General features: G+C 37.0%; 1 protein-coding gene across 1 annotated transcript in view; it reads right to left on the bottom strand.

The window, feature by feature from the left end:
- USH2A (usherin) overlaps positions 1-26,076 on the bottom strand; it is a 391,921-nt gene that overhangs the window by 214,684 nt on the left and 151,161 nt on the right. Inside the window, exons 26-31 of the mRNA XM_087774988.1 lie at positions 22,139-22,412; positions 18,871-19,074; positions 18,665-18,745; positions 16,192-16,377; positions 4,619-4,732; positions 2,086-2,247 (exon numbers count right to left, since the gene is read on the bottom strand). Of these exons, the coding sequence (XP_087631114.1) occupies positions 2,086-2,247; positions 4,619-4,732; positions 16,192-16,377; positions 18,665-18,745; positions 18,871-19,074; positions 22,139-22,412 (1,021 nt within the window). The remainder of the gene's footprint in view (positions 1-2,085; positions 2,248-4,618; positions 4,733-16,191; positions 16,378-18,664; positions 18,746-18,870; positions 19,075-22,138; positions 22,413-26,076) is intronic.

Genomic DNA, 26,076 nt, shown 5'->3' with positions numbered 1-26,076 from the left:
CCTCAGGCAGAGTGAGAAACCGGCAGCTAAATAAAATGGATCCAAAGTAAACAGACTGATCTCCACACCATGTTCAGAATAGTAGGCAAGAGTGGCTCTTGTGCTCTACTGCATAGGACAACACAGTCCAACTCACTAGCCTTCTCTTTTGAATGCAAGATTCTCTGTTCTCTTTATATCTTATATCTGCCTAAAATTTAATTGAAATAAAAGTTATGAAATGCTCAATAGGAACAAAAATATCAAAATTTCTAGAAAAATATAAATAAATAATTTCTAAATAAAAGCAACAAGAGGTCCTCTAGGAAGGTTATAAACCAGGTAACTTTTCCTTAGACTGGTTTAGCTGAATGTATTCTGATGTATCATTCAAGATTTAGAGGCAGAACGTGAGGAATCAAGTCCTGACCCTTCTTAATTTATTCTTTTCTATATTTTTGAAGAACAATTACAAAAGTTACTTGACCACAATTTCTATCAATAAGCATTCATTTTGGCTATGAGTCAGAATACAATAGACATGAATGTAAAATCAACCAACCAAAATATATTACGGTGAACATTTCCTCAAATGTTTTACATTGCTTGTCAATTTATAACCAGGTTGCAGATGAACACATCAGTAAAACTACCTGTGATGAACTTTCAGTAATGATTTTAATAAGATTGGAAGCACAACTATTTGCACTTCAAAATTCTTAAGAATAGTGTTATGGTATGGCAATAAGAGATTAATGGAGATCTTGCAAAAAAGATAAATGGCACTACAAGAATACCAGAGAACTGGGGGGATGGGGGAGAAATTAATTGAACCTATACTTTTGATAAATATTTATTTTTTTGCAGAAGAAAAATGCACACTAGTTTGAGCTGTCATTATGCTAACCTATATCCTATTTTTCATATTATTAGTAATACATAATGTGGTAGTTTATATTCAAAAATAAAACCAGAATGTATATACCTCATGTATTTATCCAGAAATACACTAAGGTTACTATGGTTACGAAAAATCCATTACCTTTGAATACAGAATGAAAAAGTTTGACTTAAAGTCTGCACTATTTATTATAGCAATCATCAACAGCCTTCAGGAGGTTCTCTAACTGGATTCATTTTTCAGTGTCAAAACTGACCCACCACACCAGTAGCTTATGGCCTGTGCAAGGCAAAGAAATTTGAACTATATGAATTTTTAAATATGTTTTATACTAACTCAAGATGCAGAAATAGCTTTAAATTTTAAGGCCTTACATTAAAAAGAAAGTAGGGTCTTGGTACCCTTTTCCCCCAAGTTGTCCGATATGAAATGCTTTATTTTCACTTGTACCTACTACCATATACAAATTCTGATGGGTCCAGAATAGTGCTTATGCCGTGCTATGATACCTCTAGCTCAATATTTTTTTATTATTATCATTATTTTGTTTTTTGTTGTTTAGATAATGTCAGAACAAATAAATTGATACTTCATTAAACTACAATTACATTAAAACAGGAAGTCAGATTACCATGCTTCACTGTACTGCCAAATAACAGTCATTTAGCTTCTATATAACGGTTTAAGAGTACGGATATAACTTTGTTATTGACACATTGCATACCTGTTATGAGAAGAAAATGGATTATTAGTTTATGCTTTTCACAAATGAATTAAGCATGAGCTACACAGGAAAGCAACACAGTGTCTCTCTAATTAAGAATACTTAAGGAAGACAGTAGGAAAAACTATTAAACCTGTACATAATATCTTGTCTTCAACAGCTTACAGTTTACTTGTTTTGAGAGCTAGATGGTACAAGATCAAAAAGTTATAAAACCATTAAAAAGACGATTCAGGTCCTGTGAAAGAGGACAACACAGCACAAGATTTAGCTACACCATGGCAACATAAATTTCTGAGAGTCCCAACAGAGAGTTCTATGAAGGATTCTTTAAAAAATAGAACCCATCAGGGTTTAAAGTGCATCCAGCCCATTTTAAAATTATTTTTCTTTTCCTCTGAAATAAGAAGGGGTCAGTCATATAATTATTCCTAACAACTATGAGATACCTATCTGACATGCTACCTAGCAGAGAACTCACCTTTTACAACATATTTAGTTCCATTTCCAGAGTAAATAGGTACTCCATTCATATATAAAGTATATTGTGTAATAATACCATTTGGTGTTTTTGGTGGACTCCAACTCATCAGCAGAAACGTGGGAAAGGATATCGCTGTGGGTGATTGCACATCTTCAGGGGCTGGAGAAAAAAAAAAAAGTATAACATCATATTTCCACAAATAATAAATAATTTCAGTGAGGAGCTACTACCAGAATGATTTTTGGTTGAAATTTCAGAAGAGATTTTATGCTTGCAACATACCAGCATTTTGAGAACTCCCCTATTACATGTGAGGTTTCCTAGCGAAACAGAAACTTCTATGAAAGACAAGGATATACCCTTTGCTTTTTAGGAGAATAATTATGCTCATATAACTTTATCTTTCCAGCTTGATAACACCAAGCAAGGGGAGGGGTACATGATTTTAGTACAGTCCTTCTTTAATACAAATTATTTTCTCTTCCTTCATGCTTTTTATTCCTAACTACAAAGCGATCATTCTTTCTAATCACAAACGCAGATGCTATATTCTTAGGCACTACCCCTTATTTCAGACTTTTCATAATTCAATACACTTAGTAATGTTTGTTTAGCACAGATTTTATGTATATAATATATGGGAAGTTGGCAATGGATAATAATTTAAAAGCCGAGTTCTCTCACCGTTCCAATGAGTTATATGCTAGAAGCACAAGCAATCCCACTGAATATCGCAAGGGGAGCAGAACTCGGGCCTTAGTCTGGGAGGAATATCTTGTAATTTACAAGCTCTGTGCTAGCAATTTAAAACAATAACTAGCAGTGGCTGGCAATGTGAAAACAATATAAAGTAATGAATGTTTCAATAGGGAAACAGGGATAGCTGGAGGGTGTGATATGGTGTCTGTCTTCTGTATCATCAATTTATTGTTACTAAGAGCATGCAACAAGAGCATCCAAAAATAGAAATTCCACACATTGACTTTTTGCTCAATTCTTCTGAGGGATAAAACACATGTTCCCCATGGCTTTATTTGATCTCTGAGAAAAAAAAAAAAAAAAAATCTATTCTTGCCTAAACCTTCTTAATATGACAGCACATCTGAAAACAGTGGGTGTTTTTCTCAAACACATGTAAGAATTCCTGCTTTATTCACTAAGCTGAGAAAATAAGACATAAACAATTTATTTTTTAATTACTATATTACACCCGAAAGAAATATACGCTTCTGTATTTCATGTTTACATCACAGGGTCCATTTACTATTTGGCTGTCAGAGGCTACACCCTTTCATAGATAATGCCACCAGACAAACTCAGTCAGTTTATTTAGAACTTCCAAGAGGCGACAATTGGATTTTGATTTGACTGGTGCTACTGGCAGTTGCTAACATGTTCACATCAAAACACTGTTCTAGCAATGTTAGACTGCAATCTTCAGGACTGTCGTCATCAGGACAATGCCTTGCATGACTACCTGCTTTGGCAGCAGTTCAACACTCCAGCATTCTTTTAATCATTATGGTTGTAATTTACTTAACTTCATGCTAAAATTTTATTTGTTTTATTGGTACTGTATTATTACCTAGTTTACATGAGAAGATAAAACAAAGAACTGTGGGAGGGAGGAAATTTTGAAAACTACTCCACATCATGGAAGATTAACTACTGTCCTATAAATACATGTCAAAGTCTTCATTATTCTACTGGTGTAAATTTGGAGTAACTGATGATTTTAACTGGATTAACATGGCTTTGGGATGATATTACCAGGAGATATGGACTTTATGTCTAATTGAGAATGGAGTTAGAAATGCCACAGATATTTTGGGAGCATTTGCTCCAGTAATTGATGTGTATTACTTATCAGCCTAGCCTCTAAAGTCAGAACTGTAATGTATTTTCTCTTTCTTCCTGCTCTAGTTCTTAATGTAAGCATAGAAAACATTAATTTGCACTCACAACCTTTAAGTTTGAGCACAACAACGCGTAAAAGTGTTTAGAAAAAAAAAGGGAAAATCTGAACAGTGATTAAAATAAATAACTCAATTGGCATTTGGAGGTTTCATCACACTGAAATAATTGTTGCCTATTGCTGGTGTTTAGCAGTTAAAAGAAACCATGGAAATCAACCGTTTGATTCTCAATTTCATACTGTGCCATACAATCAATTCTTTTTAGTCAGACTGTCTCTAGATTTACTTCTGAGCCATAGTAAAATGAGGAAGCTTTCATTAATCTTTCAGATGCTTCATATTAATGACAAGGCTCTTGCATGAACAATGTAACAGCAATTAAAAAGCCCATTAATCTGCATTACAGCTATTAAAGATGCATGTCATTAAAGGGTATGGAGTTTGATTCATTTTCGCACCCCCCCAAAAAATGGAGCAATTATGGTCTGGCAATGCACTTTGTCATCAAATTAGGTTGGGGTTTTCCAGCAAATGGCTTTGCAGCATTTAGCTCTTCTCCTGTTTTATTATTCATGACTGAAATGTGGAAGTCAAGACCTTTGAAATTACTTTACCTTCTTGTGGAGTGGAGATGTTCAATGCATGCAAGCTCTCAGTACAGCCAGCCAAAGTGCAAGCAGTTAGGGTTACAGCATAGTTTGTGAAGGGATGCAAGCCTGTCAATATGCCTGCAACAGAAGAAAGCAAGGTGTTATGCATGTACAGTGTACAGACTGATTACATACATACACAGACAGAAGTAAAAAAATTAAAGTTTTCTGTTACAGGTGGAAAAGAAAATTATTTTAAGGTTTCATTCCTGTTACGCCATGACTTAAATTTTGCAGAATAAATTAAGAGTAAATGGTATTTTATTCCATTCTTAATACTAATTAGGCAGCTAAGTTTCTTTAGTTATGCTTCAAGATTGTGGTGTATATTTTAATGTAACAATGACAATAAGGGAGGTTTTTTTTCTTAGTCCCTGCCTCACAATGTTTTTTCAGTTATTCATTTTGTTTTTCCAAGGAATTTTCACTGTCTCCCCCAGATCAAATTTTTTTTAATGCTTCCTCTCCAATGTTGCCCCTCTTCATCCATAAACTGAAATCTTTTTTGTATGAAACATCCCACTTGTGTTCCATTACTTCAGTGGCAGCATATAGACCATATATTTGCTAGACTACTACAGTAACTTAATTCAGGTGACACAGTACCCAAGGGTTTACAAGAAAAAAAGATCTGTAATCTTATGCTTTTTCAGGTCCTGCTTATGTTAGTGAAGAGAAGTTGCTAGATTCTCACATATCGATCAGCTCCGTGCCGTAGCAAATGCAACAAATCACTGCTTACCACTTCAGGAAGTTACACAATATTTTGAACTGCAATATACAGAAGGACTACATGGAAAAAAATGTGGATTACAGTAATTTTCAGAAACATCAGCAGTTCCCATTTCAAAGTAGGTCCGACAAAGTAATATGGAATGAAAATGCAGTAGTAATTAAAAGAAGGCCAATTCACGTCAAGCTTTATTTCAAACCATGTTTTCACCTCTACTCTCACAGCTTTTAGTAAAATCAATGGCGTCTTTCATTAAAAAAAAATTATAGCAAACTATGTTATTTTGGAACTGTCTGACACTGGGATTTTGCAAAGCAGCTTCAAAAACAACGGTACCTCAGAGAACCATAATTCTTGGCCAAACGTCCCATAGTACAATAAGACTGCAAACCCCCTCAGCATTACATGTACACAAACAGGTAGAAGAAATTAGTCCTTATTATTACTCTTCATTGAGTTACTACATAGACTGCAACATAACTTTGTGTTTCATTAAAAAAACGTCTTTTTTCCCTACATAAGCCCTTTAGACTCACAAAAAGGGCCTGGAGAATTTGATGCTGGAAGTTAAAAGTTACAGCATAAATATATTATTTTCTGAGTGGGACAATCAAAGCCTGTGTATGCTTATATTGTGTTTATTAATAGGTGTGTTCACATGGAAAATGTGAGATTAGCATTCACTGAATTAGTAATGTTTGTGTCTTTTCTTGTAATTAATCCAAAAACTTTAAAGGCTGACATTGCAATGGTCTTTCTATTTGAATTCTCTGTCGTCCAGTTCTACTCATATACACAACGAAATATTGAGAAGTAATCACATTTACTTCAGAGTAGTGTTAAACTAAAAACAGTTGACCAGAATCCATTCTCTCTGGTTATAGTTTTGATTTTGCAAACCCCCAGTTAACAGGGGAAAGCTGTACTGCCATCTTACTATCTAATGCAAATGGGACAGGAAAGAAAAAGAATGTTGTGTCAGCCACCACCCAGGCAAATGTGCCTGTAATCTTCCTGTGATGGAAGGCAAATATTTTTAAGAGCATTCAAAAAGCAGAAAATAGGAAATAATGATGTTTTAAAGCATTACTATCCTGGTAAAGCAGGAATATTGGAATCTACAGTAAATTCTTCAGCACAGAAATTTCATCAGTCCAAAAAACATCTTTTTTGCATAAGACTTGATACAAAGCACTTATGTCCAGATCATAGAGGGTTAAACATGGGAAAGTATAAAAGGTACTATTGGAATTACCTTCAGCAAATAAACACATGCAGAAACCAAATCCTCTAACTGCGACATTTGCAAGTTCTCGGTCAAGAGGAGCATGGTATAGTGTATATGCCATCTATCTATTCACTCTACTGTACTTTAGGAAGCAATTTAGTTTTATTTGTACATTTAGCACTTGTAGCATTCTTTTCTTATGAAGCAGTGAATTAATGCTCCTTGCATTTCCTGATGGAAGACATTCTGTGGGGTCACCAACGGCTTCAGGCACTGAGAGCTGCAGCAGCACATATCCAGAAAGATGCCCGTAGCTGTAGAAGGTTTGGATTGGGCTGTTTGGTTTACTTTTGATGAAGTAGAAAGGTTTTATATAAAGCACCTGCCACGCAACAGAGTGTACATTGCATAGATAGGTTTGTGAAGGGCAGTGTGAATTTGAAAAAAAAAAAAACAAACCAAAAAAACCCTTTTGCAACAGGAGGTTTATGTTAAAAAAAAAATCTATTCAGCAAAGGCAGCAATTTAAAAAAATAATCTGTTAATTTCCTAATTAATGTTTTTCCTTCATATGTACTCTTGCACTGTTTTCTTTCAACAAAGAAACAGATGTGCTGCATAGGTAGGCAATAGAAAGTGCACAGATTTTATTTACATACTTCAGCAAACTACTTTTTTCTCAGCTGCCAACCTATCTGTTTGGCCAGCATCCACTGTAATCTGTTCTCCTTCATTATGTTAATCTGTGGGCGGAAAGATTTCTGTCATCTTCAAATCGCTTGTACAGCAATGGTAAACACCTTGGCCTGTCTGTAATTGGACAGGTGTCTGCATTGGTGTCACCCAGCTTTTAATTCAATTAAAGAACTGGCTGCTCTGCTCTCATTACCCACTCATTTCCTCTGCACTTTTAGTCAGTCAGTGAAATTTACACTCAGTGCCCGACTATCTTAGAGTACAAAGTCAGCAGTCCCATAGCAAAGATCATCACTGATGCACGTGAATTAATTTATAGCACAGCAAAATAAATTTTGCAATAAAAAAAAAAAACTTATCATCCAATGAAGTTGGTTGATAGCTTTAAAAAACTTATCTAACTCCTCCATTATCACACTCTCAGACTGGCAGCTCATCTACACCCAGTAATTGCTGATTTGATAAGAGTCCATCAGGCTTTCCAAGACGGGATGCTAACAAAGCAAAATTTCATCACAAACACACTTGCATATATTCCGTTAATGTTAACAGGAGAAAGGTAGCTAAATTGTCACTTTGATCAGGAGATAGAATTAGAAGCATCAACAATATTTAAGAAGAGGGTCAGCCTCCCACATTTGGGATATGAGTCCCATTCATTCAGCCCGCCACTACAGAGCAGCTGAATCCATCTAGACTTAAAATTTTCATGATAGACTACATTCCAAGCCTTAAAATCCACATGGGGAATCGGAGACAGTAAATCATTCTAACACACCACTCCTATCTGCCCACTCAAAGAACCTTTGGAAATAAATTTAAGTTCTAACACAGACATTTTGACATAGTGACCCCATGAAACTGAATAATGTCATTTGTTAAATATGAATGTAAAGTTAACAGTCTAAAAGAGTGATCTGGAATCACACCTAGAACATTAAGCCCACTTTATATGCAAAACTAGCATTTAATTTTCTATACTTTTATTTAAATTATCTTAATTATTCGCAATATTTAAAGTTGAGGTTTAGAGTTGTGTCAGAGAGAAAACGCTAGGTTCATTCTTGCGGAGAAGGGATAAAAACATTGGCATGGACAGTAGAAAGGGGTCAACAATGAATTTATGGTAAAATGGATGCATGGACTAGTCAGAGTTAGTTGCATCTTTATACATACTCCATTCATCATTCTAATGCATATAGTATATAAAAATATTAAATATCTGTTCACAAACACTGAAAAATAGATTCAAAGGCAATTATAGTATTTTAGCAATTTCCTCATCCAGTTAACACTGTTATGAAAGCAGCTGCTTCCCTGTTCCAATCTGTCATCCTGCTTTTTCAGAAAGTTGCTTCAAAACATCACCAGGTCTTCACAGATGAAAAGCCACACTTGCTTATGGTAACTTATAGAGCTTTTACACTGCATAATGAATTGGTTAAACAAATATAAATTGAGGTGAGTTTTTTAAAACACATTTATTGAAGGAACCTTCCCATAAAAACAAAACTAAACCCACTCGCCCACACACACAACTCACACAAAAAAGCTATTTAATCTTACAGATCTAACACAAATACTAAAGTTCTTTTCCTCACTTCCACAAAAAAATGCACTCAGCTAAGATGGTGGAAGAGGACAATTTCACAAGGCTAGTTCAATTGTTTTTTACAGGTAAATTTAGCTCATTTTAATCATGAACAGGCACTACTTTAATATGCAGCCTGAAAACTCAGCTCTGCTACTGAATATGAAGATTTCCAAAGTCAACCACAGAGCTTACCCACACAAATTCCATTTGTTTCACAAGCTGAATGTATTTTTTGCCAAAGGGACTTTTTCTTGCCAGATTTTTTCATTGTTTCGTCCCTAACACTCTACTTCATAAGGACCTATTATGAAATACACATATTGCAATTGAAATAACACTTGACCTTCTAGATTTACCTTAATTCTGGTTTAAGCTCTTAAAAAAAATTACCAAATCTCCCCTCCCCAAACCTAAAGACTATTTAGCCAACTTGAATGCCTGAGGTCATACAGCATCTGTCTAACAAAGTCACTTGTGTGTCGGGATGCATCATTGCCACAGTACACTTAATCACAGTCCACTGACCAGAAAAGGAAGTCCCCAACTGACTTTGTGTTTTCGACAGATTGTAGCAAAAACTGTTTAAGTACATGCGTCTTCTACATATGCATTCCTGGACTGAAAGCCTGTGCACATCAATCTGTCGCGTGCATCTGCATTTTTAAAGCATCTTCTACCATAAGTCTAGTATGAGTCATAAAATTTTGAAGAATTATTGAACAAGATGGCACCTGTTCCAACTCTTTGGCTTATAAAAACCAAAAAAGTTTTACTTTATTTACTGGATTTCTGTGGCTTGGAAGACCCTTTTTTTCCCCAACAGAAAAATTTCACAACCAACCATACACAAGCTCCACTGGCCTTGAAGATACAATTCAGGTTGCAGTGGTTCCATGAAGCCTGTTACATTCCCCATAACACAGGGCAACTCCTTGGCTGCTTTAATTTGCAGAAAACCTTAGCCCAACAGTCCAATTTTGCACCAAGAGTTAATTAAACACAGAGGGTATTGGTTCTGTAATATCTATCACTATGTTACTCTTCATCTTTCCAGATAACTTTGTCATCGTTCATTTTCTGCAGGATGTTAATTTTAAAAGTTTGCAGAGAGAGAAAGACTGTTAACATTTTTGCAAACTTTTTTTGAGTATGTCTATAAAAAACATATTCATAATCCTTTCCATCCTCACAAACATTAAGAAGTTGATTTCTTTTTATTAATAAAAGTATTGGTATGCAGCTAAGAGCTGATGTAATTTTGATAAAATGTTCAGGTTTATTTAATCAGACAATTTACATTTCACATGAATAAATTTATACAACTGCATTGGACTGTAAACAAGATTCATTTAGGTCTAAACTCAATCAAGTTACAACCTTAATATTGCAGAATATTAATATCATTTATGTTTTAAAATGCATATATTGAAAAATATGCTGCTAGTCTGCTAAAGGCAGCTAAATGAACAGAGATACGAACCTACATTCTGCCAGTCTGATTTAGAGTCATTAGGAGCTCAAGCACCACCTGACAACTTACAGAAACCTAATGGACATAGACAGATCTATTGGCTACCCTACGTTGCATTAGCTGCCGCAGTCAAATAGGGATCTGACCAGGGGCTCAGGTGCAGCTTCTGGTATGCCCTTCAGATCCTCCCACTGAGAGAGGTGTGCGTACACGGCGGTGAGAGAGACAGAGAGACCAAATCTCCTTAAAACACCCACAGGGACAAAACAGGGCAACAACAAGCACCGCAGCCCTCAAGACAAGGTACGTGACACCTCTTTGTTGTCAGAAGGGTGCATACAGCCTTCCAGATCTCACACGCCATGGCACGACACTGTAAAGTGCATAGCATCGTTCTTCTGGCTATGGGAAATATTCAGATGTTTTCTGTCATCTATCTGTGCTTCCAACCAAAGGTTATTTCTACAAAATGATGACAAAGAGAAAGAATTTACCTGAAAATGACAACCATCTTTGTATAAGCGTGGTTCAAGCAACTGATGAAGCAGCTCTTAAAATCCATATTTTCAATACAAAGTTTCAGCTTTTATTAAACGTTCTGTCAGATTTTAGTTGTAAGTAAATATAAGCTAAATATACCAACCTGGTTAGTATGTTGTGACTCTTTATCTTCATGAAATGTTTTAAAACATTAGAAATTTGTCCCAACTTGGAGTATGGATTTGGGAGTCCTCCTAGAGCTCTGGCCCTATATATATATTTACATTAGTTTGTTTCCAATTCTTTTCTGCAAATTTACAAAAATCTCATTAACTACAGCATAGGAGTGTTTTGAGTGTAAAATATTTGCACAAACCAAGAGCTTTCAAGTAATTTCAAGTGCATGAAAGTAATATCCAAGTAATTCTTTAATAGTTTCATGTGGCAAACTACCTGGCTGTGGTAAATTGCTTACGAATCCCATGTAGATCAAAGTACCCTGAAGAAAACATTTTCTAAGAGCCACTAGGCAGTAAAACTCTCATTTTAGGCTCACCCTGTCAGCGCAGGCACTTCCCAGCCTGTGACATGGCCATCCTTGGCTCCCAGCCCGTGGGGAGCTGCCGTCCCCCACTGCCCCCAACTGTTGCCCCAGGCCTTGCAGGACCCTAAGCAGCACCATGGGGGCTGGCCCTGGGGCTGCCCCCCGCAGGCCCTGTGATTCCCAAACCCCGCGGGAGGCAGCGGTCAGGATGCAGAGGCCAGTTGCAGCACCACAGGCTGCTTTGGCAGTGCCTGCTCAGGCCTGGACGAGCTCTCCCTGAGAGGGGGAACCTCTCAGCCGGCAGCGTTTCTTTGAGCACGGGCATTTGCCAGTCAGGCAGCGAGCTTCCCCCAGCCCTGTGGCCCCACCGGCGAGCCCGGGCCTATCAGTCACTGGCAGGAGGCCCCCTCTCCTCTTCTGAGAGACTCCCTGGCTAGAGCGCTTTCAAAGCCGAAGCACTTTGATTAACCATATTAAATCATTAAATTAACTTTTCCTGAGATATTCATCTGCCAAGCATAAAAGACTAAAAGGTGGAAAGTAATTATAAACACGTGTCAAGGGAAGGAGGGAACATTCAGGGCATTCAGAGGGGAAACCGTCGACAACAATTTTCTCATTACCACGTGTGCAGCCACAACTTCCACACTTGGCTATTGTGGCAGTGACACAGGCAGGACAAACTGCAAAAAACATACAAAATCAAAAGAGGAGTCTGTAGTAGGAATACCAAACATTTGTGAATTCTTTTGCAGGATATTTCATTTAAATATTATTTGCAGCTTTTGCTAGCCTTCTTCACTGCCTGCAATTAGGAGCTGGTAAAATTTAGAGGCTTGTGGATCTCCTGAATTCTACAATGAGAGCGATCTGAATTATAAAGTGTTTTTCTTGTATGTGCTTGATGAGAAGTGTCAGAGGATTGTGATCAGTGGCACAAAATCCAGTTAGAGGCAAGACAGCTGTGGTGTATCCCAGGGGTTGATACTGGGGCCAATACTGCTCAACGTCTTCCTTAATGACCTTGATGATGAGGGAAGCATACACCCTCAGCAAGTTTGTGGATGATACAAAAGGGCTGCTAAGATAATAAAGGGACTGGAGCATGTCTCTTATGAGGAGATGCTGAGAGAGCTGGGACTGATCAGGCCAGAAAAGAGAAGGCTCAGGGTGATTTATCAATGTGTATAAATACCTGATGTGAGGCAACGAAGAAGGAGCCAGACTCTTCACAGTAGTGCCCAGTAATAGGACAAGAGTCAATGGGCACAAATTGAAATACATGAAATTCCACCTAAACACAAGAAACCACTTTTTTACTGTGAGGGTGGTCAAAGAATGGAACAGGTTTCCCATCGAGGAATATCTGTGGAGATATTCAAAACTCAACTGGACATGGTCCTGGGAAACTGGCTCCAGCTGACTTTGCTTGAGCTGGGGGGATGGACTAGATGATCTCAAGAGGTCCCTTCAATCCCAGCAATCCTGTGATTCTGTAATATTCTGCCTTCCAAAAGAAAGTAGAAGCAAAAGCTGCTCAGAAACCGCACTGAAACAGTTTGTTCTAAAGCTTCTTTCATTTTTTTTTAAATACTGATTCTAATTTATATTCCAGATTTTGATGGCAGCATAGTAACAGCACGTGGAACACACCGGAATGCAGAGTAAAGCAACCCAGCCTTTAGGAAAAAAATTCTTTGATATGATGACCCTGTGCTTCCTTTATTACTCTACTGAGTGCGACTGGCTGTATCCAAAGTGTATCAGTGTTATTACATGTTTTTTTTGAAGGCAAGATGGGCTAGCACAGCATTCCTTGAACCCCAAAAATTTACACTCTAACTTTACATTCTCATCCTAGAACACAGATCCTGAACACCATGTTGAAATATATTACCTTATCCAATAAACTCCTGCTTCAACAGTGAGAACCTCATTTTAAGGATTTAAATCTGCTGAATATTCTTTTCTTGGATGAAAGTGAAAAAACAGCTTGACATTTTGAAGATTACAAGGGTCAGATTTTGAAGGATTTTGGTTTCTTGGGAGTCAGAAATAGGCATTTGAGACTGTGGGATTATGCTCATTTAAGAACCTGCTTTAATATTTAGCCCAGCTTTTTCTTCTTGACAAGGGTACAACAGGTTCTTCTGAATTTGACACACACAGGACAGCCTTCTGGGAAATGGGTAATGCTATTATTAATTTTTTGTTACTGTGCTCCAGTTATGACTCAGGACCCTACTGCACAGAACAGATCATGGTAATTGTTCAAAAGATTTTACAGTCTAAGTATAAACCAAAACACAACAGAAAAAAATAAGGTAAAGGGGGTTGTCAGTGCCCTCAGATATATTTGCAAGCAGCAGATTAAGCAGTGCCTAGGCTTAACAGTGAATGAAAATCTGAAGGAGGGAGTGGAAAAATACCAGAGTTGCTTCATCAGCGATCCCAGTGAGAGCTGTGGTGCTGGGGTTACTGTAGAAACTTCTCATGGAATTCAACAAAGGAATTTCTAAAGAAGTGTCCCTGAAATTCAGGAGGAAAAAAAGCAAAATTTCCCTTCTCAGCAAACTCAAAGTAAGCAAAGACAGCATCTTCTGGTGAGGTTCTGTGTTTATGTTAACTTTTGATTAACCAGGAAAGATGATTCAGCAGGCAAAGCCACACCTTTTCCTGGGAGTCTCACATTTGTGGGGAACCATTTCCCAATGTCCACAGACTAGTCCATCTGTGTAGGCTTCACTGAAATCAATCCGTAAAATAATTTCAAGATCAGTGATTTAATTTTTCACTTGTCTCAGCTCTGACCTCACCATGAGGACATGAATTACATATTTCATACAATGCCAAAACTGGAAAATACATGACTAAACTATTGGGCAGCAGTTATAAATAACAAAAGGAAGCACTCTTTCCACACACACAAAACTGAATTGGAAAACTTACTGCCATAGCAAGTTACAGAAGTCAAAAGCATAAATGTATTAAAAAAAGAAAGACAATTCTACCACAGACCATTAAGCATGATGGTCCACATGCAACTTTCGGCTCAGGAATTCCACAAACTACCAGCTGGATTTGTATTAACAGGAAGACTCACTCTATGCTTAGTGCATTTCTTACATTTTCTTCCTAAGCATCCACAATCTGACATTGTCAGAGAGGTCAATGGTTGAATACAGCCATTCTTAAGTCCTTAGGGTCATTTTATTTTGCAGTATTCAACAGCTACCTGCTATAATAGATTAAAGAACTGGGATCCGTTTACTACCTCCATTTAATATAAAGGAATGTCTTATTCTTCTGCCTCTTGAAAGCTGCATACCGATAACCTCTTACCTGTCCAGCCTGGTGTAGACTTTTTCATAACCCTGACACATAATCATGGCACAATGCAAACAAATTTAAACAAAATTTTGGTTCTGACCATCAGCTGTGAATAAGCTATCTAATCCATATGCTTCTAATATGGTCTTTAATTTCTACTAACATAATTTGTACTGCTTTACAGCAAGAATATTCAAATCAACAAGTTCATCAAAGAAATCACGGTAAGAATAGAAAGCCCATGCAGTTTTGGTATTGTAAGCACATTATTTACAAACAGTCAAGAGATTTCAGACTGAGAAAATAAAATATGTTCATGTTTGCTCTTGAAAATGTATACATATGTTATGGCAGAGAAACAACACAAAACATACCTACTTATATAAAAACACTAAGCACATATTACCTGGGCTTCAGGAAAGCAGCCATAATATACTGCCTGAGCATTAAGGCACTTTCTAAGACTGTTACATTGCCCAAAGCTGAGCCAAACCAAAGCACCAGCTTTGACCATTATGTCATTAGCACTTTTTAAATTGTTATGAATACACAATTTGTTTTAGAGAGTATATAAACAAATCTGTTGGTCACAGTTTGTTTCAATGAAAGTAAGAGTTTGTATATTGCCCTGTTTAGTCATAACATAATTCAGACTGTTGTCAGTAACATGCTCCCTTCCCAGGCAAATTTGTAGCAGCCAGAAAAGGCTGTCTGTAAATCGAGAGCAGAAAGCCAGATACACACTATCCTGACAGGAAGAGAGGTCCCAAAATGTTTTTTATGTAGCAGAGAGTCCACTGTTTCTTCCTAAAAACACCTGCCTCCTGTGGGTAAAAAGACCTAGGCTCCCAAAAACATCGCAAGGGCAATGGTTCCTATAGCTCCTGTCCACAACCCACAGCTCAACAGTGACCAAACCCTGTAAACCCAAGGCCCCAAATTCCTTCATTCCATAATAACCCACCTCCACATCCCAGTGGTATCAAGCAAAGCATCTGATTAACATAAAGGTATGCTATTTCCCACTGAAATCTGTTAGGTTTATGTGATCAACATTAGGCAAGTATATCAAGTGCTTTCATACTTCAGGTCAAATAGTATCTTATGAGACCCACATGTAAGGTTCATTTAGGTCAACAACAGGGGAGGAAAAAAAAAATCACATATACTAAGCAAAAACAAACAAACAAACAAACTGCATTCTCTCCCAAAGCACCAATAGGCTGGGAAGGAATACCTTAAATAAAACTGCTTTTTAGTATTTGAGTTGTGTCTTAATTTCTGTTGTTGTTTGAAGTCAGTACATTGCTATGTTTGTGGATGCTGACACCAAATACTACCCTTCCAAACATTATATATGCTGTGTATACACAAAAATAGACAAGTAATACTTGATAGCTCAACAGAAGGAGGCATCCCGTTATTAGATGTGCCTAAAAAATGGTACTTAACAACATTTACCTGTGAGCATACTAGTGTCAGCAAACTCAGCACTAGTGATGGGTACATTGGGACCATCCTCTTCATATGCTTTCAAAATGTACTTCTCAATTACACCTATGACCCCAGCAGGTTTGTCCCAGGTGACCTCAACGCTGTAACCATTTATACTGTGAACTCTTGAGGGAGTTGGCACATTTTGTGGAACTGTAGAAGGATAAAATAGAAAATAGAGAAAATGGCAGTTCTGAGGAGACTATTGCCCCTATTCTTCACTTTTAATGGCTGCAGTAAATCAGACTCAACCATTAGCATAAATACAATTTATTAGAGTTGTAACTTTTCAGCATTGATTTAATATGACTGCACATCTTGAGCTATTCAGTTTAAACTATATTTCAAAACCATCAAAACTCCATCTACATAACATTCCTTCTTGTCTTGTTGCGATTTTCCAAAAACATTTAATGTACCAAACATACTTAAGCATCACTCAAAGGGAGGAGGTAGACTGTATGTAGCTAACAAGTTCAGCCATTATAATCATACAACTGAATGAAGCAAGATAGTATGGCAACAGAGAAGGATTTGATATTTATCTGTTAGATATCCAAGCCAACTATGAAACATTTCTGAAAATGTTCATTCTCATTTATAAAAGTACTTCAAAAAGTTTAAGCTCTTCCATTTATTTTCATATTTCCACAATGCCATACAACTGTCTAAGGGCAAAGCAGAGATTTGTAAGGCCTTTTTGCAAAATTCTTTGCTTCTGATCACTCCATACTATAAAAAGGAAAAAAAGAAAAAAAAGCAAAAAGGAAAATGCAGACGTTTAAAAGAACTAGAAAGCCAAGCTTACATATGCACAGAGTTGCTAATAAAAAAAAATCATCCCATTTCCCATAACCTTTAACTATTTATTAGATATTACTATACCAAGTAAAGGTCTGGCCAGTAACAACTTCATCACAGATGACTGCACAAGGGACGCAGAGGAAAGGCCCAAGGAACACTATGGCAGGATGATGGATGATGAGTTTGCTGTAAATGCATGTAGACTCCCTAGCCCTGTTGATGATCATTTGCTTTTCTCACCATCATATAACCTCTCTTTTTTTGTAATTTTATTGTTTAGTTTCATTAAATATGAATGCAGCCTTGTTTTTTTATAAGAAGGGTACCAGAATGGAAAGCATAAAAATACCTGGAAGTTGTGTTTGTTGTGTAAAGTAAGAATGTGATACTCTAGGAAAGCTTCAGTTACTACAGTAATATATTGATTTTATTAGTTCTGAAGTGTATCACAAGGCAAGGTAAGGTACTGTATAGCAGATGGTCTTCTCATAAGGGACATAACAAAACCAACTCAAAAATAATTAAATAGCGCAATTATTCTCCAACCCCGGGGAACGTGTAGCTGCTCAATGCTGTGGTCAGCTTGCAAACATAAATTTATGGTAAACCTTACAGTTGTCAGACAGTTGATATGAAAATATGCATGTATTTTCTCTCTTCTGGGTGGTACACAAAATAATGACAGTAAGTTGTACAGGAATGCATTTGCAAGTCCAATATTTACGCAGCTATCTTATCATTTTTTAAGATCATACATTGAATATCTTGCATTAAAAGAATTCTCTGCATTGATGAAATGCAATTACACTTCAATTTACAGAAGAGGGAAAGTTGGTTAAATAAATCATGCAGAACTGTAAATCTTCAAAAAACTTGCTGGCTTAATAAAGCTTGCAAAAACACCGAACAAAAAAGGAAAGGTCCTTTAAATTTTCTTCATAAAATATATGAAAAATTTGATCTTTAAGGCTCAGCAGGTATTATGTTCCTACTTTGAAACCTTCTCCACAAGCCACATGCTGCTTTTCTAGTAAATATTGCCACATTTTCACATACAAATATCTATGGGCTACTTGTTAAAAGAATCCTCATTCAGCGGCACTGAACAGCATACCCACGTGCAGGTAACGTAAAGAAAAACTTTTGCAAGAACCTCCTCTCCCTAACAACTACATGGCCTCTTATCTTCCACAGCTTGTGCCTGCTATTCCAATATCTCCTTTCTCTACACTTGATTTTGTATCACTAAGTTATACATAGGAAAATACAGATTTAGTTACTCCACCAGACTCCAGTAATGTGAGGTTAGATGTGCGTGTATGAACATACCTAGATGCATGGCTGTTTTTACTCAGTTGACGTAGTCCAATCCTTTCACATTCTTTGCTCTCACACAATTACATAATCTAATATGTATTTGGAAGACACCTTGTATTGTGTGTGGAAAATATTTGCCTGGACACTTTATAGCTGGAGATAGTAACTTGGTACCTATCAAAAACATTTAGCAGTTTTGCTCCTTCAGAAACACTATGTAACTTACTCTACTCAAAATTGTTGTGGTGGGATTTTCTCCAACCTGACAACAGATAGCTAATGAAAAATGGGAACAAGTAAGCCTTAAAATTATATTTACCTGATTCTCTTGTACGAACACGGGTCCATACACTAGATACTGATCCTCCTTCATTTGAGGCAATCACCCTATAAAGGTATTCTTCAAAGAACATAAAGAAGGATAGAGGAGGAAAAAAAAACACACAACAACCACTGAATATGGTAATACATTAATACAGAATGAAATAAAAATGATGTATTTCATTTAAGGAACCAATGTGTTACCTGTAAATGGTTGTAGACCACGCTCATGAACACTCTGCTCTTTTCCTCGATATACTAGGATGGAGTCATTTCCCCTGCAGTTAACAGCACTGTCAGTTGATAGGCACCCGTCCAGATTGACTCTGACAGCACTGCTGGACACAGATGCCAAGTTAACGACAGCACCTCGTGTAAATTTAACATCCTTCATGCAACCACCGAAACCTAGCAAACAGTAAGGGATTAGTATCACATAAAGAGCTTCAGTCATTAATTAAGAATCACTTTTCTTCCTTTCAATTCTATATTTTCAGCATTAAAGACTGTAATGTGAATATGTTAACTTCCAACATGACATTCAGTCCCCCTTTCAAGATACTAAGCTGGTAAAAATTTCTGGTATTCTAGTGTTGAGTTCCTAGGTTGCTGAGCTATACTTTCATTGTTATCAATTCCATCCCACGAGGAAATAGCTTTCTGTTTTCTCTTCTGTCACTTCTCTCTTTAAAATTATTACCATGAAAGTGATTCTGAATTTGAAAATCAGCTTTCTGCTGCTCGCTAATATTTTGTTAATATACACTCTTCCTCAAACTGAGAAGAACTTATAGATTAAATATATAATTAACTTCAGGAGATCATGGAGGTATATCAGTTTATCCTAATGGGGATATAACTGGTATGCTGTTTACAAACATACTCTAGAAACATAACCCTAAACTGTTCATTTATAAGAAAAAAAATAAGTAACCTCATTTTATATTTATTTCTCTGTATATGTATATATATTTCTGTGTGTGTGTGTGTGTGATATTCCTATCAACATTACAAATATGTTAAATTACTGCAAGTAACTAAAAACACCACTACAAAATTTCAGGATGCAGTTGTTCAAATTTCTATATGCTTCCATGACTTCATTTACAAAGAAATTAATAAATTGATACAAAGTAGTTCTCAGATCTGAGTAAAGTATAGTGGTTGGTGTTTAACATAACACCAAAGTAACCAAATTGAAGACATCAGTTCATTGAAGAATTAACTTTGCCAATTAAAGATCAGCCTCTCATAGATGCGTGCTCTTTTTTGGCTTTGTGAAAACATCGTATTTATATCTTGTACTTTTATTGCCTTTATTACTGCAAGATGGCAGTTCAGAGTAGTATTTGCATTTAGCCATCACATCTGAGAATCTAATACTCATACATAGTTCATGCAAAAAGAGAGGCACTGAAGGTGGACATCCATTTTGAATCAGCCTCTAAAACACCTTTCTCTCCTCACAACCCTAGGAATTTAGACAAACTGCTCCTTAAAATGAATACATCCTCATTTATGCTCAACTCCTACTCCATAGCGATATGCTTGGTTTCTTAGGCAGTCTGTGGCAGAGGAAAGAATTAGTTCCAGTCTGCATGGTCATCTTAATCATTAGACAAAATGAACAGTAGTTTAATTTCCAATGAGATGCATACTGTATAACCTATTTTAATACATTATTTTTAGTATCTTTTTAGCTGCATTTATCACTATTTGAAGATTTCTGACTGACGTCAGCCAAGTAATCTTGTTTACTCTCAGCTAGCTGCAGAATAAGTAATAACAGTACAAATTCTCACAAACATTCCTGCCAGCTCCCCTCCACCTTGATCTCTGAGGAGGTCATGCGATGGGTCATGCAAAGGGTCACAGACTCTAGCTGAAATTTCTTAAAATAAAGTTGTAACTGACATGGAGGTGGGGTGGGAGCAGAAGGATATTTATCCCTTATTTGCTGTGAGAAAAACAATATTCCTTTATTCAAAATTAACTACCAAGCAGCCATTAATGGAGAAAACCTTTTGTAAATATTTATTAAACTGGTAAGGTCTCTATATTCTATTATCATACCATTACATCATCATAGTCCTAAATAAAAGTATATTCAAAGCTGTAGTGCCTAATCTTGCTCATCTAAATCTACGTTTAGGAACACGCAAGAATGTTTTTGTCTTCAGACGCTCTGAATATAAATTCACAGCCACCATCTTATTTTGCAGCATGCTGAGGAGGCTCAGTGAAAAAAGTAATGTTTATTGATGTGCCACTTCAGACATTCACTTTAGACGTTATTTTGCCCTAGATTCTTTGTTCACAGATCTCTTTGCTGCAGGAGTTGTGAATGCATCCACCCACGAGGCAACTGCTACGAGGCAACACTGACAGCGTACAACTGGCTAGCTCTTTTGGGCCATAAATATTATGCACACAGAACCTGGAGGAAGATTATAATATATGGGATACCTACAGCTGGAAGAATACTTAAAACAATATTTTTGAGCTATCTGTGAATGCCAGTGCATGGATTTGATTCAAACTATTCTATAGCTGTGAAATCACAAGGCTTCAATGAAGCTCTACAGAGCTTCCTTGAATGCATGCATTCAATGTGAGCTCATGCAAAGCCACTTACTAGATTCCCCACTAATCACTTACTGACTGCTACTTATTTGCCCATTATCTGAAAAATACATGACTGATGAATAGCTTCATAAGTAATGAAAAAACACACCCAAACTGTAAACAGACCTAGTATATTGGACACTTTTAAACTACATTTCATACAGTAGATCCTTTTGTGGAGGCTGTTAGTATCAGGCTGTAATTAATGTGTCTCTCTTTTCCCTAGAAATTTGACCTGTTCCAGAACAGAAGGGACAGAATAATGGCTAAAAATGACCCTCCCCCTCCACCTGATAACATGGAAAATATCATGGTAACATAGCCAAAATCCAAATTCAGGGTTTTATTCTCACTTAATTTTTTAGACTAGAATCAGTATCGCCTAAAAAAGGACTAATAAACTCTCAACAATTCTTCCATGTGGCAGCAACCAGCCTCATTACAGTGATTTAAGCTATGTTTACTGTCTTCCACTGGTTTTGTATTCCAGATCTGCAAGTGACACAAGTTGATCAAGTGAAATAAGTGTATCTGAACTGGCTTTCTCTGATGAACGTTTGAGATCTTCTGGTTGGGCATCTCAGATTACCATTTGCTACTCTCCACTTCCTCTGCTATGAGTTAGATTGCTTCAGATATCACTGGGTTGGATGAATTTTTATAGCATTACAAAAGGATCAGGACTAAGCAAAGCTAGATGGGTTGGGATAACTTGTAGTTAAAGAAACAATAGGTGAGAAGAAAAATTCATGTTACATATTCATGAATTTACACTATCAGCAGCAGAATGTCCACTTTGTGCATGACACCAGTTTTCGAAAAACATATGTTGTTCTTGTCATCTTACCTTGTTCTAACCCCAGTTCTTTATAAAAATTCTGAATCTCAGGTGGGATTCCTCCTACGTAGACAGGTGAGTTTACTTTCAGCTGCTGAATACGGGGTTCAAGCATCTGCTCTCTCAGTTCATTCATACTGGCTGAAACTACGGAGCCCTCCTTGTTCACTGTGACTTTGTTCCACTTTCCATCACAATAGGACAGTCCTAACCAGACATCCACTTGTGTAAAGACAATGCCAGTTTTTAAAAAGATGTTTAATATTCCACTTTTCAGTTCAATCTATATATTTTAAAACAGAAAAAAGATTTTGAAAGAGACATCACATACACAGCAACAACAGACACAGTTATTTTAAAAAAATAATCAAGAGAGTCAATGAACAAGATCAACGAACAAGACATTTTTATCTTCAGGATAGCAGAAATTACAATAAAATTGTTTATACAAAACATGCTAAATACAGTGTATTAGTTAATTCAGAAGGCAGGAAAATATATTCTGATTTTTTGACAACTGACTTTGGTACTAATGTAACTAAGTAAAATAAAAGACAATGAACCAGGACTGTTTTGCTTTTTTTTGAGAATGAGAAAACAGTATTTTATCTATCAATTCATTTTTTAGAAGAATGTAACAAGATAATAAGGAAATGAAATGTCAGACCTGATTAAGGTCTTTTTAATTGGCTGGTGAACTCAATTTCAAATTTTTCCAGCACACATAGATTCTGTATTTCATTCTTATTCTCCTAAATCTTGTAAGAAAAATAATTGTTTTTGTATGTGCTTGAGATTAATGTGCCAACTCACTAATAGAAATACATTTTACTTAAATTTTCACTGCAGAAGTTTCCAAATGCTTTACTGCAAGACTCTTATCCTAACTGAATGGAACACAAGTAGGCTGAGACTGTAAATTGGCAGGTATAGAACAATAAACACTTAGGTGATGAACTGGTGGTTGAAAAATATGGATACATTCATAAAAAGGCATTGTTTCCATGCTAAAATCTTATTAAGTGAAATAAATACTACAGATTTAATATAAATGCTTATCACTGGTATTGAGAAACTGACATATTTAGGTTACTGATAATATTAATATTGCAGTATTTGTAATTAGGTTGTATTTCCTTAACAGAGACCTCAACTGAAGAAAGAACTCAGTACTTGAGATATGATGGGCAATACAGGTCCTGTCCCAGAGCGCACGCTGACTATTGCTCATGAAACAGGATTTTGTTTGTTTGTTTCTTTGGGACCAAAACTTTTCCTATTTCCATGAGTTCATAGCCCTTCATTCAAAATTCTGGGACCATTTTAAAAAAATGCTTGACTGTTAATCTGTTCTTGGAAAATATATTATTACTTTAAACCAGAAATGCATGAAGTTCATTTTAGTCTTCTGCCAGACGTCTTAGTTGCCATCTCTCAACAGAACAGCAGCATTATATAACAGCTCTAAACCTGAGCAGATTCTCAATTTAATGCTTAAAACCATACTTGCTTTTCAGAATTTGGGGTACAAATATTAAGCACCACTGAAAAGTTTTATTAATAGTGTTCTCTATGCACACAATTCTTATTTTGATATATCTGAGCATGTAAGGTTGGAACCAAGAAAGCCAAAACTTAGCCTGAATCTGGAACAGGACATGAGGGGCAAGAAGAGCTTCTACAGGCCCAGTGGCAGGCTGCGGCATCTCTCCTAGATTGATACAGGGATCGATTCTGGTTAAAAATTTTATTAATGACCTGGGCAATAGGAGGGGGTATACTCTCAGCAAGTTTGCAGTTGTTAGCAAAGGGGACTGCCACTGGTATTCCAGACATAGAAAACATCATTGAAGAAAAGGACTGAGGGTCAAGATGGATCACAAATTGAACACTGGTCAGCAATGTACCCTTGAAATGATGAAGGCCAACATGCACTGGGCTGTATTAGAAATAAGGTAGGCAGTAGGTCCAAGGGGATGATTCTTCCCCTCTATTCATCACATATAAGACTACATCTGACTACTGTATCCAGTTGTGGACACTTCAGTATGTGAAAAATATTGGCATACTGGAGTGAATCCAGTGGAGGGGCACCAAGCTGGTCAGGGGCTGGAGTACCTGATGTATGAGTTGAAGCTGAGAGAACAGGGTTTGTTCAGTCTTAAGAGCAAGCAGGAGGAGAACTTTACTGTCAAATACCTTATGGGAGGATACAGGGAAGACAGACCCAGACTCTTCTCAGAGGTGCACAATGAAAGGATGAGAGGCAAAAGACAAATTGTAACAAGAGAAACCAGTTAGCTATCAGGATTTTTTTTTTTTTTTCTATAATGAGGATGGTCAAAGATTGGAACAGGCTGTAGAATTTGAGAAGCTGTGGACTGTCCATCCACAGACTGATGCACAATATTCAAACATAAAATGCCTGGACTAACCTTATCTAACTAAATCGGCTCTGCTTTTAGTGGAGATTTAGAATAAATTACTTCAAAAGATCCCTTTACCTAAGTTATTTTGTGCTTCTGTATTTTCCTTCTCTGCAGGGACTAGTCCCTACCTCACTTAATCTACTTATAAACATGATTTTGAAGATGAAAGGAATATCCAGCCATAGCTCTGAGAACAAAACTCAGATAGGATAGGGGCTGCATCAGAGGCTGAATGACACTTTGTTAAACCTGCCATCCAAAACGATCTCAACCAATGTTGAACTACAAGACTGATCATGGCTTCATCTCCTTTGAACTGGGAAGTCATCCTGAGATTCAGGGGTATCAACAGAGACAAGCAACAGACTTGAAAGAACTTGGCAATGACAGTCAGTTTGTGAGCGCTTTGAAAGAAAAAGTACATAGAACTGATGTTAAACCGGTCTTTCCAATTCAAAATCAATAAGGTTAAAGAGATGTTCTGTACTGGTACCAGTCCTGTTCAGACTGGCCAGCCAGAGGGCAGAAGCCCAAACACAGACTCCTCAATAGCTTCCTCAGAATCAGTCATTCTTTAATGGAAAGGGAATAGGACTCTTCCTCACACCAGCAGAGAGAAATCACTGGTGACCAACAGGAATACCACCTTCACAAGTCCTACATGAGTACAGTCACTTCTTTGCTAATGAAAAAATTTTGACTTTGAGTCCCCAAAACATTTATTTCATACCCCTCCTTAGCTCCATCGCAGGTAACACTTTCATCTTGGACACTGGTTATTTTACTTCATGCAGCTACTGAAGTGCAATTCTTTTGAAAAGGTTCCTGCAGGACTCCTTTCTTACTTTGTAGCTTTGCAGAAGCAAATCAGCTCTTGAATTCAACGTCCGCTTCATCAGCTACAACGTCTTGGGAGCTGGTGACACTGTCACACATAAGATGATTGACAGTGCTTGGGCTTTCACTGCTGTTGAAGCGGTCAGCATCAAAATCGGTAATGCAAACTCTATCAGCAGTCACATTACCTTCTTTCAATCACAAACTCCTGAGGAAACACGTGCCAGAGTGAGAGCTAGTGTTTCGTACTAGTTTATCTGGTCACAGTTTGCTGTTAATTATTGTGCCTAGATCCAAAGAGAATCAGATTGACCTCTCTAGCTTGAGTAAATTCTCAGGGCATGGAAGTCATGGAAGAAGTGACCTTTACAGAGAGCACCTTCTAGGACATAATTTTGTCTTGGGCAGAAGACAAGACAGAATCTTTAGCCATTTGGTAGCAGGTCAGCCACGTGTCTAGTTTAGTCATTCCAAAACTATAAAGCTAATAAGAGAGTTGTGACCTATGCAAAGGGAAAGGTCAGGGAATACCGTCTTACATTGGCACTCAGAGTAAGTGGTATAGCTTCTAATCTGTTTTGCAGTGCAACTGTCTCCTGACCACAGCTCCTAACAAAGACATCGTAGCTCATGCGCAACATGCTACACACCTCATTTTCACTTTCTATTAACCTTTTTTTT

This window comes from Nipponia nippon, unplaced genomic scaffold (genome assembly GCF_047370975.1).
Source record: "Nipponia nippon isolate SJK-2023a ecotype South Korea unplaced genomic scaffold, ASM4737097v1 scaffold_4, whole genome shotgun sequence".
Lineage (NCBI taxonomy): Eukaryota > Metazoa > Chordata > Aves > Pelecaniformes > Threskiornithidae > Nipponia > Nipponia nippon.
Note: the sequence above shows the minus strand (reverse complement) of the source record. Positions and strands in the feature narration are given on the sequence as shown.